This window comes from Chamaea fasciata, unplaced genomic scaffold (assembly GCF_029207755.1).
Source record: "Chamaea fasciata isolate MVZ Bird 193981 ecotype frontalis unplaced genomic scaffold, bChaFas1.0.hap1 SCAF_3, whole genome shotgun sequence".
Lineage (NCBI taxonomy): Eukaryota > Metazoa > Chordata > Aves > Passeriformes > Sylviidae > Chamaea > Chamaea fasciata.
In genome coordinates, this window is record NW_027094088.1 from 9,993,508 (window position 1) to 10,019,078 (window position 25,571).

Consider the following 25,571-nt stretch of genomic DNA (forward strand, 5'->3'; position numbering starts at 1 on the left):
TTTCACCTGTCCTCAAAGACCTCAGCAGATACCTCTCCAGGATATTGCTGCCAAAATCCACACACTCTCAGAGTGGATTTGAGACACAACTCAGATTTCTGAGTGGACAAAACCATTTCTGGCTACACCTCCTCAGAAACAGCCATACCCAGCAGGGCCTTCAGAAACCTCATTTGATAATGCACAGGCAGGAGAAAAAGGTTCTAGGCTGTGGCAGTTCCAAACCTTGGAGGCCACAAATGTAAAATCTAGAAGATAACGTAGAGTCTACTAGAAAATTCTCAGAACAAAGTAATTCCAGACTCTTAGAGTTATAACTGAAAAAAACCAGTCTGTCCTCTGAGAACTGCAACTCTCAGTACACCAAGTTTTTCTTGAATTTGTGTCTTGGTAACTTGAAGCTCACGAGCTCTTGTCTTCCAGCCCTCCCCTGCCAAGCACAATGGACACTCTGCCCAGAACCTCAACTGCTGAGAACTGGAGCCCTTCATTAATGGCCTATTAATTTACTGGGGATGGGAGCACATGAAACAACTGGGTGGGTGGATGCTCTTGATTCACTTTCTTTCAACAAATATTTGATGACATGATTAGGAAGCATCAGTTTGTTCAATGGCTTTTAATTACATTTTGGTTGAAGGATTCCATGCTAAGGAAGGGAGGAGATAAGCGCTGTGGGACTGTGAGTGACACAGATTTTAGGAAAAAAATACTAACCCAACAGTTCCCATCTTCCAATTAGATTTAGAATTTTTAAAATGCCATGAAGGGGGGAAATAAAAAACACAGATCTCAGTGAAAGGTTCTTGAAAGATTTGGAAATGGGTTGAAATAAAAAGTGATAATCTAATGGAAGGGGAAGAAAGAAGGAAATGGAAATTTTGGAAGAGCTTAAAAATAAACTGATGTGTACCTAAGAGTCACGCCTGCCATTTCCCAGTTTAACATACCAGGACTGGAATGGACTAACAAGGATGTAAACCCCCCCAAAAAGAGCCTGAAGCAACAGTGCAAGTGAAAGAAATACAGGAAAAACAGATGGAAAAGGACCAAAACCCTTGGAAAGGCAAGGATGATAAAATAGAGGCAGCAGAGCCCAGGTGAGAGGGAGCAGAAGGGCTCCAGTTCAGCCCAGCACCAGAGCTACCTCCTGGTCCTGTGCTGTGGGAGCCAGGAGCTCGCTTCCTGCATCCCATCTCCAGCCCCCCTGGCACTGTGTCTGCAGCATCCTGGCAATGTTCCCCTCCCCTTCACTGAAAGGGAAAGCCGAATTACAAGGACAAAGAGCGGGAAGGGGAAAAGTCTCCTCCTCCCATGAAACAAATAAGAACTGAAGCAATTTAAGTTGGGTGACTTGCCAGGTTTGTCTTTTGCAAATGCACTCACTGTCATTATATGACAGATGTCCACATTCCCAGAGTGTTTCAGCTGAGCTGATCAGCCCTGAAATACCACCCCTACAAAAACTCAGGGATATCTTCAGCTAATTGACGTTTGGATGCCAGATCTTGATCTGGCTTCCCCCAGCATAAGGCATGGGGAGCGGTCATGCACCACAGCAAGTCTGGGAGGACATTGCTCTTTCCAGGCCTCTGAAGTTACTCACTGACATAACAGAGCTGTCACAGCCCAGGGAGTTGCAACTGGGATCCAAAGCCAATCTTTGATCCTTAGGTATTTTATTAATTATCACTGAGTATCTTCATTACAACAGCACAGGTGTTAAGTCCTGGTGTAGTGGACTGATGTGACAAGATCCGAGTGGCAGGGGAAGATTCAGAGTTTTAGTAACAGGGAGGCCTTAGGGATGGCTTTCCAGTTCTCAGCCCTGCAGGTCAGTGCAGATGAGTTACACGTCTAAGGAGGAAAAAATGCCTTGTCCACCCTGCGCTGCTGATGGGGAGGAGAGAGAGAAAATCAGGAGCAAAGCTGAGCCAGGGAAGAAGGGAGGGGTGAGGGGAAGATGTTTTAAGATTTAGTTTCTATTTCTCATTATCCTACTCTGATTAGAGTGGTAATGAATTAAACTAATTTCTCCAGGTCAAGTCTGTTCTGCCCATGACAGTAACCGAGGAGTGACCTGTCCCTGTCCTTAACTCAACCCATGAACCTTCTGCTGTGTTTTCTCCTCCTGACCAGCTGAGGAAGGGAGTGATGGAGCAGCTTTGGTGGGCACCTGGCCTCCTTCCAGGGTCAACATGTTGTACGTGGTCAGAGCACTGCTGATGAGGCATCTTCCCTTTTCAATGTCATCTGCACAACCCAATCCCCAGAGGTGCTGCAGTTCCATGTGCACTTTGAGTCAGCTGAAGGCACTGCCAGAGCCCATGTGCTGCTCCTGCCCCAGCCCCATGGGGAACTACTCTGGCCTGAACTCCATCCAGCAAACCAGAAACGTTCTTGCTCAAGCCCTGCAGCCTCCAGACCCTGCTGTGACACAGCCTTGCCCACAGGAGTGTTTGAGGAGCACCAGCACAAGCTGCTCACCTCTCAGCCTGGCCACAGCCAGGAGAGTCTGGCATTCCCAACAGAAAACTCAGCTGCATGCCATAAATCTTAGAAAGTATCTTCTTTCTTGCTCAAAAGTCCTGTTTGTGGCCAGAAACTGAAAGGGTCTGGATCATTTCTTGTTATTGGAGAGAAGGAAAACAAAACAACAACAACAACAGAACAGCTCTGACCAAGCCTGCAACCTACAGCTCCTTGTAACTCTGAAACCCCCTCCTATGCTCCGAACCACCTTCTCAACCACTGTTCAGCACAGTAAGAGATATTAACAGGCTTAAGTGAATATTCCCATTTTTATACCTTTTCTATTACCTGATCAAAGTCAAATATTGACTCAGTGGTGGTACTGCAATTCCCCTGACAAAGTAACCCTTTGGTACAGCAGAGCGAGCTGAAACTCGGGTTCCATTTGAACAGTGATGGCAGCACTTAAAACCATTTGCTTTGGAAATGCTCTTGCCACTAAATATTAATAAAACCTTTACATTAGAGGTCTGCAGGGTTTTGAAAAGAAAACTAATACATATGGAGGGAGACAAGCAAAGCAAAAGAAATTGGAAAAGAACCACATCTAAGTGACAGAGGAACAGAATGATTTGTCTGGAGAGGTGTCAACAAATGTGTCAGTGCATTTCCATGAGTGACACATAAGCAGGAAAGGGGGAGAAGAAAGGATATTGAAAGCAAAGAGGAAAAAGAAGAAAAGCGTGGCAGGAGGAGAGAAAAAAGCCTGAGACAAGGCCAGGGCTCTTCAACAGACACAGAAGAAGTGTCACAGTCACGACTGCAAGTTGTCATCTCTCTCCTAAGTGCAGTCCTGTGATTCCCAAACCCTCACAATGCCCCAGCACCACACCAGGGAGCGGCTATCCAAAAAGCAAAGGAATCTCTCACTGAGGCACTCCTGAAATTTTAAGGCAGGAGTGAGTAAGGGCTGAGTAAGGGCTGTGCCAAAAACCTTCATCAGTTGCGGAGCTTGTTGTAGATTTTCAGGTTTTTTGTCAAAAGCACTTGGCTTGGCTTCATGCCCAACAAACTCCCATTCCTTCCATTATATGAATCAAACCAATGCCAGGAGTTCATGCATTTCCATCCTGCATCCTTGTTTTTGTGACAGGGCCTGATCACCACTGAGGTGAGCACGTTCTAGGTGGGACCCACAGCAATAACAAACCCCCAAAACGAACTCAGGCGAATGTAACACCGAGGTGATTAGTGCAAAGTTACAATAAGCTCAGTGTCTACACTTCCTTCCTCTCCCCAAAGCCATGTCTTCAACCAAGAGGAAAAGTAAAATATGCCAGGAAATGTGAACTCTTGCCGCTCATTAAGTCTTAGAATGAAGTACCCAGAGATATGAGGAGATTTTTCAGAGCTCTACCACAGATCCTTGTGCCAACAAAACCACACGTAAGACAAACTGACTCGGCTATTTGAAAACAGAAAGTAGTTTCCAGGCGTGCTCACCTTGCTCTTCCCCTTCAAAACTCTACCCTCAGCATATTTTGTTTCAATGTTTTTTGCAACAGCTACAGGCCTAGGTGCCAGGCTGTTTCCACGGGCACTATTCTCTAGTTTGGCACCCCAGCCAAGGTATTTTCACTGAACTCAATGCACACAGTGTGGGTCTTCCAGGCTTTGGTAAGATTTGGGAATGCTTTTTGTGGGTTCTGCCTCAGCACCTCAAACCCAGACAAATCAAACATAAAACACATGGACACTTCAAAAGATCTGGCCCATGAAGAGTGTTCTGCACAATTTATCTCCCAGTGTTGTTCCAGACTCAAGACAAACCACACAGTATTTTTGGGTGGGTTTCTTAACATTTGCCCTGAGAACCACTCTTGAAAAGAAAATAATATTCATTATCACTGAGGATCAACCTTTGCTTTCCTACTGAAAACTGTTTACATGTCAATGAGCAGACATTTCTTGTTGTCCTTCTTTTCCAGATCCAAAAATTAGGCTAGAGAGAAGCAAAGTGCCCAAGGTCACCAAGCAAAGAGCTGCAGAGGCCCTTCCAACTGTCATATGAAAGGTGAGGGGAAAAGCCATCACATTTTACTTAATATCTGCCTTAAGAAAAGGGCAATAAATCTGAGCCAGTGGATTTTAGTTCATACTACATCACTGTTACCTTGGATTTTAGAGTCAAAGGTACTAAGTCCAACAAAAAGCAGTTTTCTTCCTCAGACCAATGACTAGTGTTCAATTTAAACAAAATCCAAAATCCAACTTCTTTTCTTTTCAGTGGGCAACTTCATTTGAAGACCTGTTGGATTTTTCTAAGGATTATTTAATGAAACATAATAGAAATACGTTCTAGTAAGTATGTGCATATATGAAAATTACAAGTGTGTTTGATTCATTTGTACTGGACTTTTAAATTTTTCATTCTTAGAAACATGTTAGGAAAACCTCCAACATCACATTTGTTTATTTATTCAATTGAATTTCAGTCTTGCATTAATGTAGCTAATATATTCCTTGAAGTATTAAAAATAATATAACCCAATTATTACTTAAAATAATTTTTTTTGTTTGCACTTTTAGAATAAAATATTTTGGGTAACTATAAAAAGTAGTAGATATTTCAACAAGAACCTCTTGGAATAAAACCAGAAGGCAAAGGGTCAGTTCACTGTGATTCCCAACCCATCAATTAATTAATTAATTAATTAGAACTAGCGGCTTCCAGGAAATTTTCTTAACAAGGTATCAAAGCCTGTAAAGGAAAAAAATTAATGAAAGCATTGTCACAGCCTTAAATGAATCCCCTACTCAAACACAGCAAGATGAGCAAACAGATGTGAGAGCCTTTGGTTATCTGAGTGTTCAAACGCAGGAAGGGCAAGGGCTGCTGGTCCCTCTGCAGCCCGGGCACTCCCACGGGGCTGTCACCCACCTGGGGCAGCATGCGATTTTCCTCCTCCAGCTGTCTTACTCTGGCCTCCAGCTGCCTAACATAGGACAAGGTTGATTCTAAAAAATCAAACAGAAAAAAACTCGTATTATCCACAGAGATCTGCTTGTGTTTACCAGTGCCAGAGCCTGCGCCACATTCTCACTTTTACTCACAACAGATTACCTCTCTCAAATATCCAAGGAACATCCCACTCTGCTCCTTCAAGGGCAGAGCAAACAACACTGATCGTGGAATTGATCAATTCCTTGTTGCTTCTGATTCTGAACTGCTCCACCTTAAGGCGGTCCCTTCTTAGACCCAAGGAATCCCACAGAAATACAACACAGGCTTGAGTTCTTCCAACCCACCCCCACTTGGAAACACTCCACAGGCGTAATGCATTATCCCACCGGGTCAGCACTGCAGACTCCAGGGAGAGCAGATGGTGCTGTGTAGGCAACCAGGGTGAGAGGAACCTGTCACACTGTCCCGGGGCTCTGGGGCACACACAGTCTCCCTGGGCAGCAGAGCAGCTCATGGTCACTCACTGACCTCCACAAGCACAACCTTTGCTGCATTGTGAAGAACATGAGTCACTCTCAGCCTGCTCCCAAGAACTTGACATAAGAAGAGAAGATCCCTGATCCGGCACTAAAAGCACCCACGAGCTTTACCATCACACATTTCTTGGGTCACATAGAATTGCTGCTCTTTAAGTCCTGGATCTAAGAGAGAGACGTGTCTAGGAATGTAGCACTCAAGTGTAAGAAAAAAGGTGCAGAAAAACTGCTGCGACTCTTGCACCTCCTTGTATGTAGGTGGAATTCCACATGTACTTGTTCCTGGCTCAGTGATCCACTCAACTTCCTCTGCGATGTCAATTCCCATCACACACTCACATTGCCACGTAATTAGCCATATTGATGATTGATGGTATGCAATCCACGGGTATCAGGGCAGTGCTGATGGCTGATACAGCCCTACAAAGCTGCATTGACAACACAGCAGTTCACTGGTTTAAATTGACAGATGAATTTGGGCATGAATTTCCTCTGATACCTCATCACTACTGCAGCCTGCCCGTAAAATAGGGGGAATAAGGTGTCACTTACCGCTCTTATGAGACTGCAATAGGCTAAAATATGCATGGGAATTTACACAACATGAAGACAACACACAGTAATTTGTCAAAGATGATTAATGCCCAGCCAGGCACTGGATTAAAAATAGCCCTGTGCAATGAAAGAGGAAGAGGTAATCTGAGGTTCTGCGCGCTCTGCTGCGTGAGGATTTTCATAGTTAGTGATGGGTGCATCTCTGGAGAGCTGCTGAGCCCAGCTCAGATGAGCACTTAGGAGATGAACAGCTCATTCAATTAACTCCCTACGACAGGGGCCCTCCCACCAAATAAGCTCCTTCCCAGCACAGGCACTCCTGAGAGGAGCTGTGGGAGCTCCCTCACAGTCACTGCCGTCAGCACAGGCACCAGCTCCCAGCACATCCCAACCCTTTTCTCTGTTGTTTTCTACCTGAGATGATTCCTGAGCACCAGTCTTGTCAGAGGGGATGGACCCAGCGCTCCCTCTGGCACTGGCCAGCTCCAAGTTCCCTGGTTACAAGTTCACTGCTGTGTCAGCACAGGTTTGGACTTCATGCTCGAGTCCAACTTCCCAGATGTGCCCCCCAGTTCCCTCTGTGTGAGCTCCCCTCTGGATTCTCTTCAGCTCCAGGCCTTCTGTGATTTCCTGGCTGAGCATTCCTTATCTCCTCAGACAACACACATCTCTTGGCAATGTCTTCCTCTTCATTTTATTCCTTCACTTGTCTGTTGGGAGTCCAGAGCAGAGATCCCTGCTGCTTCAAATCACACAACTCAGCCTCCGTTCCCAGTGCCAGCTCCTACCAGCTGAGGATTTGGTCTGGAATCTGTGCCTCTTAACCTTCTAAAGTGTGAAACATTTACTTAAATCTTCTCTTGTAATCTGACTAAAAGGGAAAATTAGGTCATCTATAAAAGGCTTGAGCAAGCAAATCCTAGTGTATGTGAGTCTTCTTGAGACATAGACTAGACACATATATATTTCAGGATCTGTTAATATATTTATGCTGGGATGTTATGAGCTTAGAGGAAAAATGAGCAGAAAAGTCAGTCAAGGACATAGGAGATGGAGAAATTGAAAACACATGAAGTGAAACACTGTCACCAAACTTCAGAAAAACCCAACCAAACAAAAGTTGCACCTAAAACTGTTTCTGAGAAGACCTGTACCATCCATCTCCTCTGCTCCAGAACAATCTGTGCAAACAGGACAGTCTCTGGCTAATGTCATTACTGTCAGTTTCGACCCCTGTGGGCCCCTTAGTTACGTGATTTCCACTCCTTCCCATCTTCCTTTGTGAGGCATTGCTAAGGATGTAACAATTCTGGAAAAATTCCCATTCTCAGGAACGGGTTACTACCAAATGAGCTTCCCTCCTTGAGCTTCCAGTGCACTTAACATCATTGAGAACATGATCAACATGTGGTGCTTCATTCCAGGGCTGAAATAAAACTATTTTCTGAACTATTAGAGACACAGAAATATCTTGCTCTTAGGGAAATTCAGTGACAATTCATCCTCTCTCCACATCTGTCACTCTAACATGTTGTAAGAGAACATCAATATTTACGTAGCTGATCTCGTTTTCTTTTGACATCCACGCTCTTGAAGCAAGGAGATATTTTGGGGTTATGTCAAACTTTATCAGACACTTACGTTGCTGCCAAAGGCATATTGTGCATTGGTTTTATCCGTTTTTATATGACTGTGCCTGGTCTCAGTCTAGCAAGGAATTCATAATATTCTTTAAGCCAGATTATCCTCTGCCGTTTTAGAATGGGTGAGGATATGTTAAATTCTGATATTTTTCTTTTTCTCTCTGGGTTAGGGGGTTTTGTTGGGGTTTTTGGGGTTGGTTTTTTTTTTTGGGGGGGTAGTTTCTTTGGGCTTTTTTGGGTTTTTTGTTTTGTTGGTTTTTGGGGGGGTTTTGAGGGGGGTGTTTTTTTGGGTTTTTGTTTGTTTGTTTTTTGTTTGTTTGGGATTTTTTTGAGGTTTACAACTCACAGGCAGCTGTGGGACTGCACTGGAGAATATCCTAAAGTCTGAGGTTCTCTACACACTCACTAGATCCCTGGAAAAAGGATGAGAACCCCACAGAAGGCAAAAATCCAGAGGTTCAACCTACCTTTCCACTTGTTCATAGGAGCTGGAGTAACAAGCCCAATATGGCAGGAGGAAGGGATTTTATCCAACAGAGGAGTACTTGAAGCAAAGACAGAATGGGAGACCCAAGAGCTGGACAGAAGGCTGCTCTGAGGCAGTCCTTACATCCTCATGGGCAGAAAATGGAAAAACATGACTTGGTGATAATGCAAAATTCACTTGGATTCTGTTACCAACAATACTTCCTGCTTTGGTACTCATGTTCCTAAAGGAGGTCTCCAGAATCCTTGGGAGCCACATCCCAAGGCACATTTTTTAAACACTGAGGGTATAAATAAGGGAAACTGCCAACAGTTTACCTGGGCAGCGAATTCAGCACATTGGGTGTAGGGATACTCTGATGTGTGGCAACAAGAGTTTGGTTCAGGTATATCCAACTTCTACAAACTCCATTTGTTATGCTGCTCTTCCAGAATCACAGAATTAACTAGGCTGGAAAAGACCTTTGAGATTCCTGCACTGTGCTGGCAGGAATTAAATAATTGCACATCAAATCAGATTTTGGTCATTCAAATCCATACCCAGCACACTGCAGTGACAACTAAATAATCTTTCAGTAAATGGGAAATGAAAACCAAGGTTGTGCAAGGGGTACTCTAAACCCTCCTGTGACTACCTGGCAGCTCCACATGTTTAGGAAAGGGTTTCTCTGCTAACTGGGGAGCAGATTCAATGATATGCAAACCATCTCCCTGTCCTAGAATTCCTAGTCATCTGATTTAATTACCTCAATATTAATATTCACGACAGAGACATGCTATCACTGCAATCCATCCCCTTTCAGCTACCTTGTTTGGATATAAAAAAAAAATTAAAATGGCACTGTTGGATTTACAGTCTCAGCAATTTACACCCCCTGTACTCAGTGTTGGCACTGGCAGCATCCACCTCCCCAGGGCAGGATCAGAGGACCTCCCAAGGTCATTTTTAGTCCTGTCTCCTATGATTTTCTGTTAGGCCTGCACATCTTACATAACATCCCTTACTGAAGAAGTGCTAGAGAACTTCTTATTAGAGAGAAGCCAAATTCCCCCCAACGCAGCGCCACTGGGATTAGTGCTATCATGTAGAAAGAAAGACATCTGCCCAAGGCTGGATTTTATTAAGCTCACCAGAATGTTTAGGAGCTATTTACGACAAAGGCACATATTGTCAGGAAGTTTTGGGACAGCGAGCACCATGGCACTGAGACAGACTTTGCATTTCTCAGTCTTGCTGTTGTCTGAAATTCTCCCACCCCAAGCTCAGATTCTTCATGGTCATGGATCCAGCAATTCTTGATTTCTCCCAGTAATTAAAAATATAATTAACTAAGCTGAGCTAGTTCACCAAGTGTGTCAAAACTGAATCCTAGCAAGGGGAAAAACTAGCACATGCTGGTTCAAACATCCAGGCTGCAGAGGCAGCCCTGACACTTGTGCCGTATTTCCCCTTTTCAGCACACATTACACACAGACAGGTGCGAAATTACTTTATCTCTGAAATCAGAGAATTTTATTCAGATTTCACACAAAAATAGTGTGTTTTCTCCGGTGCAGCAGCTTTCAATCACAGATTAACTGTTTATTAGAAGAAAACATACTCTTATCTTAAGGCAGCCCTTGCCGTGCCTTTAACAATTCAGTGATGGGGTCTGACTCAGATTCTAAGGTGTTTGCACTTGCCTAGATTTAGTTGCCACTGTGGATCAGGCAGTTCAGTGAGCAGGTCTGGGCTGACTGTGCACACACATCCCTGTGGTAAAGGTCTCACAAGGCTTTCCTTCTTCCCAAGGTCACCAAAGAATGCCCCAGGTCACCCGAATTCTGCCTGTGACACAACTCATGAGAAATGTATTGCTGGCTTCTTAAGAACGTTACCTATTTAGGCTGGAGGTTTTGTTGCACATTTAGCTTTAGGTACAACAAACTTTCCAGTTGAATTCATCTGGAAAAAAAAATAAGCTCAAAAAAAAAGCTCAAAAAGTTTAAAAACCTTGCCTGGAGAATAAAGGATTCAACTATAGGAGCACCTAAAATTTATCTCAGATGTCAGCTGAGGTAACGCTTTTGCTAAGAGCTGGATAACACTTTCACACTAATGGGCTGCTGAAACACTAACCTTGCTTTGTTTGGGGTTTTTTGGTGCTAGAGGTGACAACGGCAAGGCTTTCCTTGCTGGCCTGTTAGATACCCCGTTAGCTCCCCTTCAGCCTGTGCTAAATGCAATCGGCACATTATTGACAGAAACAATCAAACCCATTATGCTGTTGCTGAAGCCTTTCCCGCTGGCTGTCAGCTTGTTCTGGTATTGACTGGCTGTGGTTTATGATCAGTAAAATCTTTACTGGTTCCATTTACTCAACCATTTGGGTTTGTCCCTGTGCCACTGCACTCTCCTGTGCTCATCAGGAGTGTTCCCAAGAGCAGGCACAGCCCCTGGACTGGAAACACAACAGAAGGAAAGGGGGATGGATGTTCAGCAGGCTCCTGCATGGAATCAAATAGAAGGCTGGAAAAGGCACTAGCTGAGAACAGCTTTGCTTGGGGAAGCAAGGGAGATGAAGCACTCATTCATCTCTCCAACCCAGTGCCCTTATCTCCCTTCCCTAAGCCAGGCTATTCTCAGGCTTGCCTTTTCCAGCTTTGCACCTGATTTCACATAGGAATCTCAACTTTACACCAGTGCCTCCTTCCTAGTCACATGGAATTGCATCTCTTAAGTGTCCCTTGCTGAAAAGGCCCTGGGTCCTCTGCAAACCTGTGGCCGCTGAGAAACCACTGTATCCATTGAGCCACCTCCAGCTTCTCCCAGTTCTGCTGTGCCTCTGTTAAATGAACATTTACAGGACAAAATGGAAAAATACTATAAATGAAAATACAAAGCTTCCCAGCAAGAGCAATATTTGTGCAAAAACCAGAGGGTCAAAGTGACTGAGACACCAAATACATGCACTCTAGGTTGCTCACAATCCCCACAACTCCCCACAGATGCTCACAGCCACTTTTCTTAGCACATAAAATTGTATTTCATAGGCTCCAATCATCAGATGTTGAAGAGACATAGTTTAGAAAATTAGTTTTAGGTGAGGATTTTACTATTGGTATGGCAATCTCAAGTTAATAATACATTGGCTTCCACCTGGCAAACTGCATCTTAGGCCAAACCTGAAAACTACGTCTCCAGGAGTTCTGAATCAGACCTCTCAAACATTTTTATGCTCATCTAGTGCCTCATTAGGAGGCAGTTATCCAACCTGTAAACTCCTCTTTCATGGGTTCCTGTTTGTGTGACTCAATCTCAAACTCAAATGATGTTCCTGAGAGTACAGAAATAGAAACTCTCACATTACTGAAACCATTGAGCCATTGAACATTTTCTTGCTACAACTACAAAAGAGATGCCAAAACTCACAACAAAGATCGATAGCCACATGAATATGTGGGGGAACACCCAATCCACAACTCTTCCTCCGCCCTGTGCAAGTGAAACCAACAGTCCCCCTTCTGGGTTTATATGGGGCAAATTTGGATGGAGAGGCAGGGGCTCCACGAGATGTTTGGGCAGCACGCAGTGCCAAGAAAGCAAGAGGGGCAGCAGGGCCACTCTCTCAGGCTCTGTTTCCAGCTCCTTGTCTCACCTCTGATCTTGCTGATGCTTCATTCCCTGCAACAGGAGCATCCTGCATGAACTGTGGTGTGCACACAGCATCCAAAACCTCCTGCAAACACAGCAGGAAAAACTACAAAACCAGTAAGGGAAAAAGCAGTGAGATGCACTCAATTATCTATCTCTAGGAAGAGTCATGGGGAGAATTCCCCTGAGCAGGCAAGGGCAGAAGCTGGGGAACTGCCAGAGGAAGACAGGCCAACCTGGGCAAACACAGCGGAGATTTTAAATTATCAGGACAAAAGGGGGTTTTGGATTAATTTCTCTACACAGAGTGATTAAGATGTAGGACAGGCTATTAAATGCAGTAAAAGATGTTACAAGATTAAGTATGTCCTGGGGACTGAAACCACCCCCTTGCTTCCAGAGCCCATTAAAGAGCCATGGTACTGTAACGCCTGCCTGTCCCTCCTGAGCTAGGCACATTTAAAGCAGGAAAGATGAGCATTTTGTAAAATTACTGCACTAGCAATCTCAGCACAGAACCTCATTCCAAGGAAAAATTAGCTCTATCCATTTCAGCTGGCAGCTACACAATAGCAGAGGAAAAAGCTGCCGGTACTGTCTCCATCTCCTCTTTAAGACTCTTTTGGAATGATTGGGAAGGGATAATGAAAAGAAATATTCAAATGACAAGGCATTTAAAATCTATCAGTTGTAAGCATGTCACTCTCTAGGGACTCAAGTCTCCTGGGCTGCTCCCTCTGCAGCTGGAGTATCCATGGCTCCAGATGAAATCCCTGCAAGGAGAAAGCCCCAAGAGGGACCTCAGAGATCAGGAATCAGTCTAAGTGTCCAGCTCTGGTTGAAATGAGCACTCAACTACTTCAGCACTTTGGAAAACTCTGCAGATGTCTCCTGCATGTTCCTGATAGCCCAAACATCCTGACCTTAGGGGCAGAAAGATTCCTGTGCCAGAGCAGACCAGACACCACCCAACAGAGGATACTGCCCAGCTTCAGCTCATTATTTCCCTAATTTCTGAAGACCTGCATGCCTGATCAGTACCTCTGTGCTCCTGATATGATGCTGGGATTATGGGAATACCCCAGAGAGACTCCCAGCAGCCAGGCCAGAGGGGACTCAGGTGCTGCAAGCCAAACCCTGCTACATTACACTTTTAGGCTTCCAAGCTCTCCCTGGCATGGGGTTTCAGCACCTTTTACGTATTTCCTATCCACACGGTGAGATTCTTAAACCCACATGTTCCCCTGTCTTGTTGCCTTTGCTGCCTTCCTGAGATTTCTGTGGCTGCATCCTGCACTGTTGCAGCTGGGCCTGGGAACTAATCAGACTGTGCTTTATTTTGTGAAAGTGCACAGAGACAAACCCACATCACGGACTGATGCAGAACAACATTTGTGAGAGGCATAAATCATGGGAGCCCATGTTTTGTCAGGGCTTCAGAGGAGGCCAAATGCTCCGCATAAACAACTTTCTGGTTTCTCAGTGTTTCAACTTTCTGCCTTTTCAGTGTTATTTCACAGCAATCAACATAGACCACTGTTATATTAATATGATGCTGTTAAAAACACTCATAATTTAAAAGTAACGTCAACACAGGTAACAAGGCCCACAGCATGTATTACTGAGAGCTGTACTAAGCACGTTTACTTGCCATAAAGTTGTTGAATTAATGACTTATAATGATTTACCCCCAGAAATGACAAATGGAGCCCCTTGTCCTCTCCTTTGCTGTGGTTGTGGATCTGCAACATCTTTGTAGCAAAACCAGCTGAGATTTTCCAAGTCAGCACATTCAACAACCAGCTGCCCATTCCCTGGGCTGCACCTGAGGCTTCTCCAGTGATCCTGCATATCCCAGCACAGCAGATGTGGCAGCTTCCTTAGGATGCTGCTGCCTGGCAGCTCCCCCACTGAGGAGTCCCCAGTGTTAGTGAAGCTGATCTTTGGGCTTTAAACGTTGCGAACATCTTCCTGACCAAAGAGGTTAACAAGTCCTTTCACCTTACTATGCTTCCAAGACTCAACTATCTCTCCATGCAGCCCTAGCTAAAGGACTTAAGTGCCTTCCATGGAATGGCCTGTCCACCCTTGCGGATGTGTGTCCATCCAAATCAGCCACCCAGCACAGCCATCCCCAAATCCATGTCCCCCTCTGAGCTGTCCCTCAAACACGGGGATTGATGCCACCGGTGTTGGCTTCTCCTTTTATGTTCCAAGCACCATTTCATCCAACAGGGATGAAATCAGCCAAATGCAGGAAGTGCTCTAGAACCTGAAAATGGCAAATTAGCAGTTGCAATAATTCCTCAAGTTTCTAAATCATCTCCATCCATTTGCAGGGCTATAGTGCTCCGTTTAGCACGAGACCCTTCCACATCCAGACCAAGCTGGGATGACTCAGGGAGAGTAGCTCAACTTAAGAGCTCTCCCAGCTGCTTATCTTCATCATCAGAACAAAACAAGCATTTTAAACAAGGTCTCCTCTGTTTATTTCCTGGTTACTTCACTAATGGGAAAGCAATTTACGTATTTCCTCTCCCCAAACATACAAATAATTGCACAGGACTTTTGGTTCCAAAGGTTGTTGGAAGCAGTCATGTCCTTCTCACTGAGGTTTACACAGAGCAATTTGTGACTAATCCTCTGCCCCCGGCACGAGAAGCTCCCCAGGGCCTTTTCCTGCCCCTCCTGGGTCACACAACACATGCTTAAAGATGAATCAGACTCAAAAATCAAGTGCATGTGTCTGTGTGGATATGTGCATATGAGAGGAGGGTCTTCCCATGAACTACCTGCCTCAAATTACCATGATTTTGTTCTGGCCACTCTGAAAGCTGCTTTTATAGGGTGACAAGGAGGAAGAATTTGCCCCATTGGCAGGCAGAAAGCTACAAGAGACACATAAGCATTTCCCAAGCAGGTGGTACAGTCCCATTTATCATCTCTGATTAATACTACTAATGAAACTAAAATATAGTAATGTTGTAAAATAGAATAAATCCTAGAAAACTAAAAAAATACTGACATTTTTTTCTACCAGCAGCTGCAAAGTAGGACTGAATCTCCTGAAATTTTTTTAGAATGAAGATTAAAAAAAAATATATTCCTAGGGTTCTGGGCATAAAATACAGATGTGACTGTAACTACAAACTGCAGGAAAACTCCAAGAAAAACAGTAGGGCAGGGGGGAAGATTACAAATCCCATTATATTACATATGTATGACCACAGCAAGTCATGTTAGAGACACAAGCAAACCAGCCTGCCTACTGCTTTATTACAGAGGGATCAGCTCAGAAACTGTAGTGCTGTGGGCAAGGGAGGTAAAATCAGTGTATAAATGAGCTGTCAGGGCAGCTGCTGTAACAAAATGCAGACAGCATCCCGAAATTTCTGGAGAAAATTGAGACATATAGACAGCCTTGGAGGTTTAAGGCTAGAAAAACGCTTTTAAAACAAAGAAGTCTGGCTTCCTGCCCTGTAGAGACAAAGGAATTTTGATAATAATTCCAGGAATGCCTGTTTTCCTTTTCGCTGCTGGAAGTGGATATGGTCAAAAGAAGTCTGTGGGCTTTTCCTGTAAAGAAAATCTTGGCAGAAACAATTGGACCAAAATTAAATTTATGAATGAGGTTTTTTTGTGTGACTTAGGACATGAACATAAGATCTGTAGCAATAAATTATTGCAGGAAGATTATATTTCATGGGTTTTGTGAGCCTGACAACCAATTCCAATCCATGTGCACTATTTCCTGCCATTCCTCAGGACAACCCAGCTTTCATGTTCACCTATGGAAACAGCAGGAGAAAACCTGTATCAATTACCCTCTGTCACTTTGTTTACAGCATGCTGAGCACAAGAAGCAAACTCATCTGCCCCAGCTGGAAAACCATAGAACATCCTACAGTATTTCCTGCCTCCACCTGCTCTGCATGGGTATGGAATTGCCTCCATGGCACCAAGATTTGTCACCCTACAGTTGTTAACAACGTCCCTAAATCTTATACAAAAGATGACCCCCAGCAGCCCCCCCAGTATTTCCTAGATGGCAACAAGCAATCCTGGCCTCACCAAGGGTGCAGAGAACTGCCCTCAGCTGCAAACCCCACAGAAGCTTCCAGTCCTAAGGAAGACTAACAGAAAAACACTGCACAGGATTGGAGACTAAAAGGAATCTCCTCCCATTCTTCCCGGAGCAGCAATTATGACACACAAAAGAGTGGACACACAAAACAATGCCTTCCTGGAAAGGTGCCAGCAGCTCAGAAAAATTATAAGCTCACTTTTCCCGTAGCATAAACACATTTCAAAGAGGTTCCTTGAAAAACGTTGGTGGCAGCAGCTCCTCCGCAGAGCAGCCACTGAGAGCTCCACACTTCCCTACCTAGCCTGCTCTTCCCGAGGGAAAGGGAACTTTCTGGGACAGCTGAAATAACCCTTTCTTGGGCACTCAGGTCCCAGTTCTGGTGGGAACTGAACTCTTCCAGCAGTGGCAAGTCCCACCACTCCTCATCCACCAAACTGTGATCAAAGCACTTGGGTGGCAAGTGGAGTGAGAAGTAATGTAACTGCTCCATTTGCTCTGTTTGTTGAGCTTTGGGTTGGTTTGGGATTTGGTTTGGTTTGGTATTACCTTTTTTTTTGTCTCACTGTTAGAAATAGGCAGAAGGCAAAAAAGGCATTTAACATATCTCTAGCCCATATCCCAGGAAGCAGTAGTGAGTTTTCCCACTTCAGTCTCCTCCTGCTCCCACACCTGTTTGTTCAAAGACAATATTTCCAGGTTTCATTTCCACCTTTTGGTAAGAGAATGCTTGCAGAGGCAGCTGACACAGCCATCTGAGTTTTGCTGAGAGCATTTGTTCTATGCTGACCGGGGCCTGGCTCCACAGTCAGCACACAGGGACAATTTACACTGGACAGTACAGAAAGAAAAATGCTCCCATTGCAGAACACACATGGTGACAAAAGGGGGTTGTTAAAAGGCCACAGGCTTTTTCCTGGGTTTAGTCAAGTCTTTCCTTTAGTCAGTGATCCAAGGACACTAATGAAGGGTTATACCCACACTCCCAGGAACACTGACTCCAAGGGATGCTTCCCATCATCAAAAAATGAGGAAAAGCAACAACAGGATCAAACCACGCTCACCCAGGTGTATGACTTTGGCAGCCCTTTTTGGTGGAGTCCCTAAGTAAAAAGGACTGCAAACTGCCAACATTTTAATGAGACATAATTTCCACCTAAACATCAGGAGCTTTATTTAAAAGCCATCAAGCCTTGTGTCAACTTCCAGATTTGCTTGCTGTCCTTACTGAGGATGTTTTATATTTTGATAAAAATCCTTCTCTTTGAGTTAAGCATGAACACACAAGTTACTGCTCTGCCTTAGAATATGAGATTAGAGGCTCAGATCTCTAAAGGACTGGAACTTTTAGTAAGAGACAGTTAAGGGATAGACTCACACCTGGATTTGAAGCTTTTGGAAGGGAAAGACAGGGTGGCAGAGTCAAAGAAAGGAAACTTGACCTCAGTTTGAACTAACAAGTGAGACAAATCTCTTCTTGTGGAAGTCAGAGGAATGCAGACCTGCTTGGGAAAGTAAAATCAGAGGAAGTGAGCAACAATCAGCAATCTTATTTTCAGAAAAGCACCTTATCTTCACTGCTTCATTCTTAACACAATGTTTCTTGTGCGGCAGTAAAGAATTCCCCGTAAAGAAGTCGTGTTTTTTTCTTGCCATCCATTCCATCCAAAATCTACAATCCCATAAGCACCAAGCATTTACCACTGGACACTGTAAATGTTGGCAGTGTTTGTTTCAGTGTTAACTGTTGGCTGTGTCATGTCAATTCCTACTTGGTTCTCCTGGTTTTTGCCAAAGCCCAAATAACACCCACAGCTGGGACCACCAAACCAGTTTCTTTTACAGAACGACAGAACAGTCTGACTTGGAGCAAGACTACATTTCAGAACCACAAAATAAATACATTAAAATAAATTGAAAAATTTTTTTTTTGAAAGGTCTTCCCTTGCAACAATAGCTGCTTCAGTTCATAATTCCCAGTTGTCCAAACCCTCCCTGTGTCACGGGGATTTCCTAGGAACAGAACATCCCATCATAGACACAAATTACTTCAAATCCAAATCAGTTTTCCTAGTCTTTAAACAGAGACACTCCACTCTTCAATATTTAACACACTGACCTAGGACTAAAGCAGGACACTTGTGATTTGAGTATCAATTTTTAAAGTGCTTCTGAAGCCTCAAGAGGCTTTTCCCACTAAAATTCAGCCCATGCTTAACCTATTTACATAGTCTTTCATCTTCCTGTTGTAAGAACATTCAATCAAATCTGCTGAGTCAGATAAACCTCTTTACAGGAAAAAGGATGTTTGTCCTTTGGATTCAGGCTTAAAAAATATAATGGAAACCGCAAGTTTTCACAAATTCTGTAGTAAGTGCTGATATTCTGGGGAAATATCTTTGTGAGTTATTATTTGCTGCCTGGGGAGCATATCTGAGGAAATTTTGCATCACAGAAAAGTATTCCCATGCTGTAAAAAGATAATTTTCCATTCTGTACATTGCAACTTCTCAAATTAAATTCCTTTCCCCGTTGAAATACCGAGTCAAACCCATCCAGCCTACAGTTCATTTAGGGTACTGAGCAGATCACATGTTGAGCCAAAGTCACTTTGATCCTAGAAAAAAAACAGTAGACTGTTGAATCAGCAGTGTCATCCACTAGATTAAATTTGCACTAATCCAATGAGATCCAGCACTTACTTTGCCCTACATGTTAAGCACCCCCTCCCAGTCTATTAAGGACAGCGTATTTCATTAAATGGTGCTGGTTCATAATTCCCAGTTCAAGTCTCAGCACAAATTAAAAAGCAGTTTAAATTCCACTTTCCCTCGCTGATGCGTATCTCTGGGAGCGCCTGCCTTGCCACACTGGCAGGGTGCAGCGCCACGAAGCACTTCCCTTTGCACAGGGCAGTAAAATGGCTCAGAAAGCTTTGGAGATGACAGATGTGGGAGCACCAGGAGCCAGACACCGTGCAGGAGCCATGGGGGAGCCGAGCGCGGCTGCTCCGCTGGCACGAGGAGGGAGCCAGGTGAACACAGCAAGGGGGTGAGCGACCTGCTCTGCGACTCCTGGGCAGAGGGAGGTGGAAAGCAGGATATTTATATAGTGTGGATATTTGTATTTTGTATGTATACGGACACATTCACCTATGGGGCAGCTGGGCACAGATTCAGCTGCATCCCCTGCTCTCTGTGCCAGCGCTGCTGTAACTTGGGGGCCACCCAGCCCAGGGGAGTCCAGGCTCCCTCCTTCCAGAGTTTCCATATCAGCCAATTGAAATCCCCAAAGCAGAGACCAAAACGAGATACAGATGGGGCCTCTGTCTTGGGCCCACCCAGCTGTAAACAGTGAAGTTCACAGCTGCAGCCTCAAAGCAGGGCTGGGGCAGCTCTCACAGGACAATCCTCTTCCCCCTGCAGCAGCCTGGAATCGATATTATGGACTGGTGTATCTGTTCATCCTGCTGGAAGTCAGTTTTTAAACACCAGCCTTTACCTGCGTACTGTGGAGTTCCCATTTTTCACCAGGAATTGCCTCTCACCTGCTGCTCCAGACTTCAAGAGACCTTAAGCCCTTCTCACCCAGAGCTCAGGCTCTCAGAGCACAGGGAATGAGTCACTTCACACTGTAATTAATTCCTCCTGGCCCTGGGAACCACAATACAAAAGTTAATCAAGCAAAAGAGAAATTAAGGATGTTGTTACCCAAAACACCCAAGTTTGACAAGTCATATTTCTTGACTCTCAGATTATTTCACATCTGCCATTCATTTCTTAAAGCTCCTCAATGAAAGCACTACAGAAAAATTATGTTTATTTGAAATGTCACCTTTAAGGAGCCTCATACCAAGTTTAAGCTCAGTTAGCTCATACCACACTAAATTGAAAATCTGTTGAACGAAAGATGAATACGACTGAATTGCAGTTTTCATAATGCAATAGCACATAATCAGAGGTGGGATTGCTGTCCCCAGCAGAATTCTCTCTAGAAAAAAATCTGTTTCATTGTAACAGGACAGGTTAATTACTTTTTACCCCCCAATAAAATTACTTTTATATAGTTTTTGGTTATTACATTAGAACAAATGATGCATGGACAATTTTAAACATGATTTCTCTCTCCATGGAGACAATCAGTTAGCAAACTCCCAAGTCCTTTTGCAGTTTTTACTCTGGGTTTATTGAAATTCTCTTCAGATTTTACCCCATTCTCATTACTCTCATTGCCTGATAATTTCTGAGACTGAGAATTAATAAATAAGTAATTAACTTCCTTGCTTCTTCATATCACCCATTATCATAAACTATTACCGTGAACACTTAGAGATGTGCCAACAAAAACACCTGAAAGCCCACAGACAGCAGCAAGAGTGGACAGCTGCTTCCATGTCCTCAAAATTTTGCTCCTCTCTGTGTTTGTCAAACACATCTCTTACATTTGACATGTTTATCAGCTGGATAAATATGAACATTGTTAAACTTCACACTCAGAAGCATCACTTTGACCCTGGGGCAGATATTCACATTGCATAGTTTTGCAGCTGGAGGACCCACAGAAGAGAAATATGCTTTGAAAAAGGCAGCCAGGTCAAGGCCATATGAATGAAGATTTAACATTAAGATTTATTTAAGCAAAACAATTTTTTAAATAATGAAACCTCCCTCAAAAATAACATTCCAATGAAGTTAGATCCTGTTGCAAAGAAAGGTGAGGGGAGAAGTTTGAGAGGAGTGAAAAAGTTCATTTTCAAGGGTGCCATTTAGGGCCTTTTTCAAGGGGTTAGAATTCACACAGATATCTTGAATGCTGATTAATCCAGCACGAGAAGGGGCTGTCCTTGGCCATAAGGTGGCTTGTCACTTCTATTATTTGTTTGACCTGTCACTGGTACTTCTGGCATTTTGACTGTTGCCCTGCATCTCCTTTGCAGCCAGCCATGGACTCAAGGGTTGTTTCTTTCCACGGGAATTTTCAGCAATTGTCCCCAACATTTTTGCTCCTAACTGGCCTGTTTTGTTACAGGAACAAATTGTAACCCTTCCAAATGCTCCTTTCAAAATGGGAATTGCCCATATTTATTCGTGGAGTCTGTTCCATCTCCAGAGAGGAAATGTCTAATTGCTCAGTTCATTTCAGAGACTACTCACTCACTCATTTAGCTCCAGGGGAAGTGGGTACTCGTGGCATTTCCTTTTAAAGGCTTCTAATTCTGATAGTGCCACCCATGTAATGAACATTATGATATGAATGACCAGGACATATACTTTCTCTGATAAACCAATTCAAGCAAGGTCCCCATCCTAAAGAGCCACAATGGGAAGCTGTATGGATAAGATACTTATTATGCAGGTTATGATTGAAAATTTCATCTTGATTTTATTTGCTTGAATTAGTCAATGCAAGCAGTCAATGCAATTTTTTTCCTAAAAATGCAGGAAAAGCTTTGTATAATTTATTCTCTCTCTGGCTCATGTGTCAGAAAATCATAAAAGCTTTCTAGCTTCTCTTTTAGAAAAATAAAAAGCCAACACATAAAAGCTGCTTTATATTATAGGATCTGTGAAGTCAGTGCCTGAAGTGATGGACGCTGCCCCAGTGCCGTCCTGGACGTGCTGTCAGTGGGGAATTGGGTCACAGCTGCCTCAAAGTTGGGAACAATCTGCAAACAGTTTTGCCCATGCCTCTGGGCCACTGGCAAAAGGGAATACAGTGGAGCCACAGCTCTTCCCAAAGGTCTGGACCTGGCACACCCACCCTTGCAGCAGCAAGTGATGGTTCTGAAGAAGGACATAAAAATGCCCACCACAGTGGCTCTGCCACTCCCAGGCACCTCTGGGTTCAAGGTAGATTTGAAATAGATTTAGGCATTTTTAGCAAGATTTGGGTGGAACTCAGGGTGCCAGATCCAAACTATGCTCTTTAGATGCACTGACTTGGGCTCCCTGGATAGAGAGAAGGCTGAGAAGGGAATTCACCAGCACAGGAGAATGTCACAGGGGCAGCCCTGCTCCAGCACAGTCACTGCTGGTCTCTGTGGTTCCTCCCACTTCAGCCCAGGGAAAGCACAACAATCTGATTTTCACTCCAACATTTGTCTAGATACCTTACAAAACAGATACACACTTATTTGTGTTTTCACACAACTGCTGCACTAATAATTGCCCCAGGCACCATAAGACGAACTCTGGCTTGAGTCAAGGAGCACAGCCTGGCAGAAGGGACAGGAGATGCTCCCAAAAGCAGAATACACATTGTCACTGGCATCAGCAAACACGGGAGATACTCTTGGGCTGAGACTGGCAAATCACAGGAGCTCTCCATTGCTCTTTCCCTCCTCCAGAGCCAACCCCATTCAGCACAGAGACTGCCTCACACTGCAATACACAGTGACCACACCACCAGGACAAATTTCCTAGGAAGGAGCCCTCTGCATCCAGCCAAACCTGGACAGCCTGGGCTTGGCTAACAGTAACCCTTCCATTTCCATAAGGATTAGCCTAATGGGGTTATTTATGGTGTAAATGCTGTTTACAGCCACTGCAAATGCTGACATCTACTGTAAATGCTGACAGCGATTTGGTGTTTATTAAGTTACGGGTCTGACTTACAAAGGCAGTCAAGTGCCGGCATTGTGCCCATTAAAGCCATAAAGAAAAATATCCCTTGATTTCAGAAGAGTCAGATGAAGACTCAAGACTTTTCAAAACTCTTAATTGTACAGAACGTCACTGAAACAAAGTAAGCCTAGAGAAAGTGAAAATGCTCAAAAAATTCTTCAAGTTCACATCAAGTGAAATTTTGCAGTTTGCAGGTATTTCACATCAAAGCTATAACAGATGTGAAAACCAAAAGGAGCAAGAGAGAGAGAGAGGTAATTGAGATGCATGACTCCTCTGTTTCTTAAATCCATGAATCTTCTATTTATTAAATCCAGATATAATGCAGAATAACTGAGTCTTAACCTTGCTCTGAAGTATAACACATGACAGTGCATTTCTCACAGAAGTAGTATCACTGTCTTGTGGCAGTAGCAAGTAAAAATTAAATTATATGAATACTTAAGAAAATATTAATAGGTGTCTTAAACAATGTGTCATGAAAATCGCATCACATATATGTTTTAAAAACCTTAACTGAAAGTGTAGTCAAGCACCTGCAGGAAGTAATTTTTACATTCATAAAAAAGTCTAGAACAGTAGCTGAACACACTTTCAGAGCTGGCATCAAAAGAACAAAGGTTTAGCTGTGGATCACAGTTCTCAGGACAAACCCAATGTTCTCAATAAAGCACAGTTTATTTCAGAAGTATCTCTGATCCCATTGTTAGCACATCATCCTCAGCACCCAGAGGTTTAGGTACACCCAGAGAGAGGGAGCGCAAAAACCAAAAATCCCTTTTACCACTTCCAAGAGCTGAAATCAGCAGCTGCAATTCCCATGGAACCAACAGGACTTCCTTGTCCTCAAGACAAAAGTAATAGGAAGAGATATCTAATAAATAATTGTTACTAAAATAATTCCTACAAAGGTATCAGGTAAATCAGGGGCTCTTAAAATGCAGAGAGGCTTTTGCTGATTCAGGTATTTGGGTGCAAATCCCACAAGCCAAATTGCAGGTAAGGGAATAGCCCAAGTTCCCAGCCAGGATACCAGAAACCTCACACAGCAGCTCTCCCCTCAGAATAACTGGTTCAATATTGAGTTAGAAACCTCCAGAAATAGAACTTTAAGATTATCATTTTCACATTCCCTTAGCTAAGGTGTTGCTCTAAAAAGAAACTGCTGAAAAGAGAGCTATCATGAATTAAAAATTCAGGGCAGGTAAGTTCTATGCGGAATGTCTATGTATTTAAGAAGCCCATTTATCCCATGCATTTATATTTCTCCCTGAGCTTCCTTTTCATGAAATTATATTTGGAATTAATAGGATTTAGAATTATATTTAGAATTACACAGTCAACACTGTACAGCTGTGTCCATCTTTTTAAGATGCTTTATAAACCAATTTTCCCAAAGATTTCTCAGCAATCTGAGCTAGATATGGACTTTTCCCCCATTTTGCAATTCTACAGATATTTGGATTAAAAAAAAAATTCCTAAACAAAATGAAGCTTAAAAAAGTACCTGCTAATGACAACCATTTGCTTAATGGCAGTTGTTCAGCCAGTGCAGCAGGAGACTGCTTACATCTGCCAACAGAAACCATTTTGTAAAAATAAGTCTTGTAAACCACCACACATAAATCCATGGAAAATCAATGCCTGTGGTTTCTATTAGGAAATAGCAATGAATTATTCCTTATCCAAGAAGCAAAATAAGCCGCTTTTTTTTTCTTTCCACCTGCAAAATCCTGGAGGCCAGATCCAAACCCTTTATCAGTGAATTCCTCAGTAACTCCTGTGGGCTTTGGGTGACACCGTTTGCCTGTCCTTAATCTTGTCAACAAATTCCATTGTGTCCTTTGGAGAAAATCCTGCCGTTGTTTTAAGTATGTCTAATCCATAAGGACAAAGCTTTAATGAGTTTCTAAATTTGTATCTTAAGAAGTAAAATAAAATAAAATTTAAAAAACTCCTGTGACCTAGAATCAGTTCCCAAGCACTGCTCATCGCTTCACTCTGCAGTGAGGTTGCAAGATGGGATTTATCCCACATTCATGAGAAAGAGGCACAAAGAAGGAAAGTTTCCAGTGCTTAGAGATGGTTCTCATATTCCTCGGAAGACACCAAAGGGGCCATGCTCTACACATTCCCTGTCACAGGGGAAGTGCCACCTCACCTCCCTGCACGTGTGTGTGTGTCTGGCAGCATGACACCATTTCTACATGAGAGACAGCAGTTTTTGTAAAAACAAGGAGTCCAATAACTGAAAGGTGGAGGAGGCCCCTGGGAACAGCAACAGATTTCTCAGTTCTCACTGTCCATCCCTTAGGTGGTTTAATAAAGGGCAGGATATTGAGCATGGCAAAATGAAAGAGATAAAATTCATAAGAACTCCTTGTGTTCCACAGAGTTTGTTTATAATTTGGCAGTTGTGTAATTTAAAAGAATTGAGTAGCACTTCCCATGGAGACTTTATCAACCTGAGAGCAATAACATCCTTGCCTGTTACCTGGGGTTTATTACACTTCCAGCAAAATGACAGATGAAACACCACCATTTCACCTGCTTCTAGTCAAGAATTTAAATTC

The 25,571-nt window shown here is 43.5% G+C and overlaps 1 protein-coding gene across 4 annotated transcripts in view; it reads right to left on the reverse strand.

Annotated features, from left to right (window-relative positions):
- CCDC85A (coiled-coil domain containing 85A) overlaps nt 1-25,571 on the reverse strand; it is a 67,552-nt gene that overhangs the window by 11,711 nt on the left and 30,270 nt on the right. The window contains exons 4-5 of one of the 4 annotated variants that reach the window (XM_066177908.1): nt 5,414-5,490; nt 5,201-5,233 (exon numbers count right to left, since the gene is read on the reverse strand). The exons of 1 other annotated variant lie outside the window; for it this stretch is intronic. In XM_066177908.1, the coding sequence (XP_066034005.1) occupies nt 5,216-5,233; nt 5,414-5,490 (95 nt within the window). In that variant the 3' untranslated portion in view covers nt 5,201-5,215. Of the gene's footprint in view, nt 1-5,200; nt 5,234-5,413; nt 5,491-19,980; nt 20,029-25,571 lie in introns of those variants that run through there. 2 more of the 4 variants (XM_066177906.1, XM_066177911.1) reach the window with 2 other exon arrangements.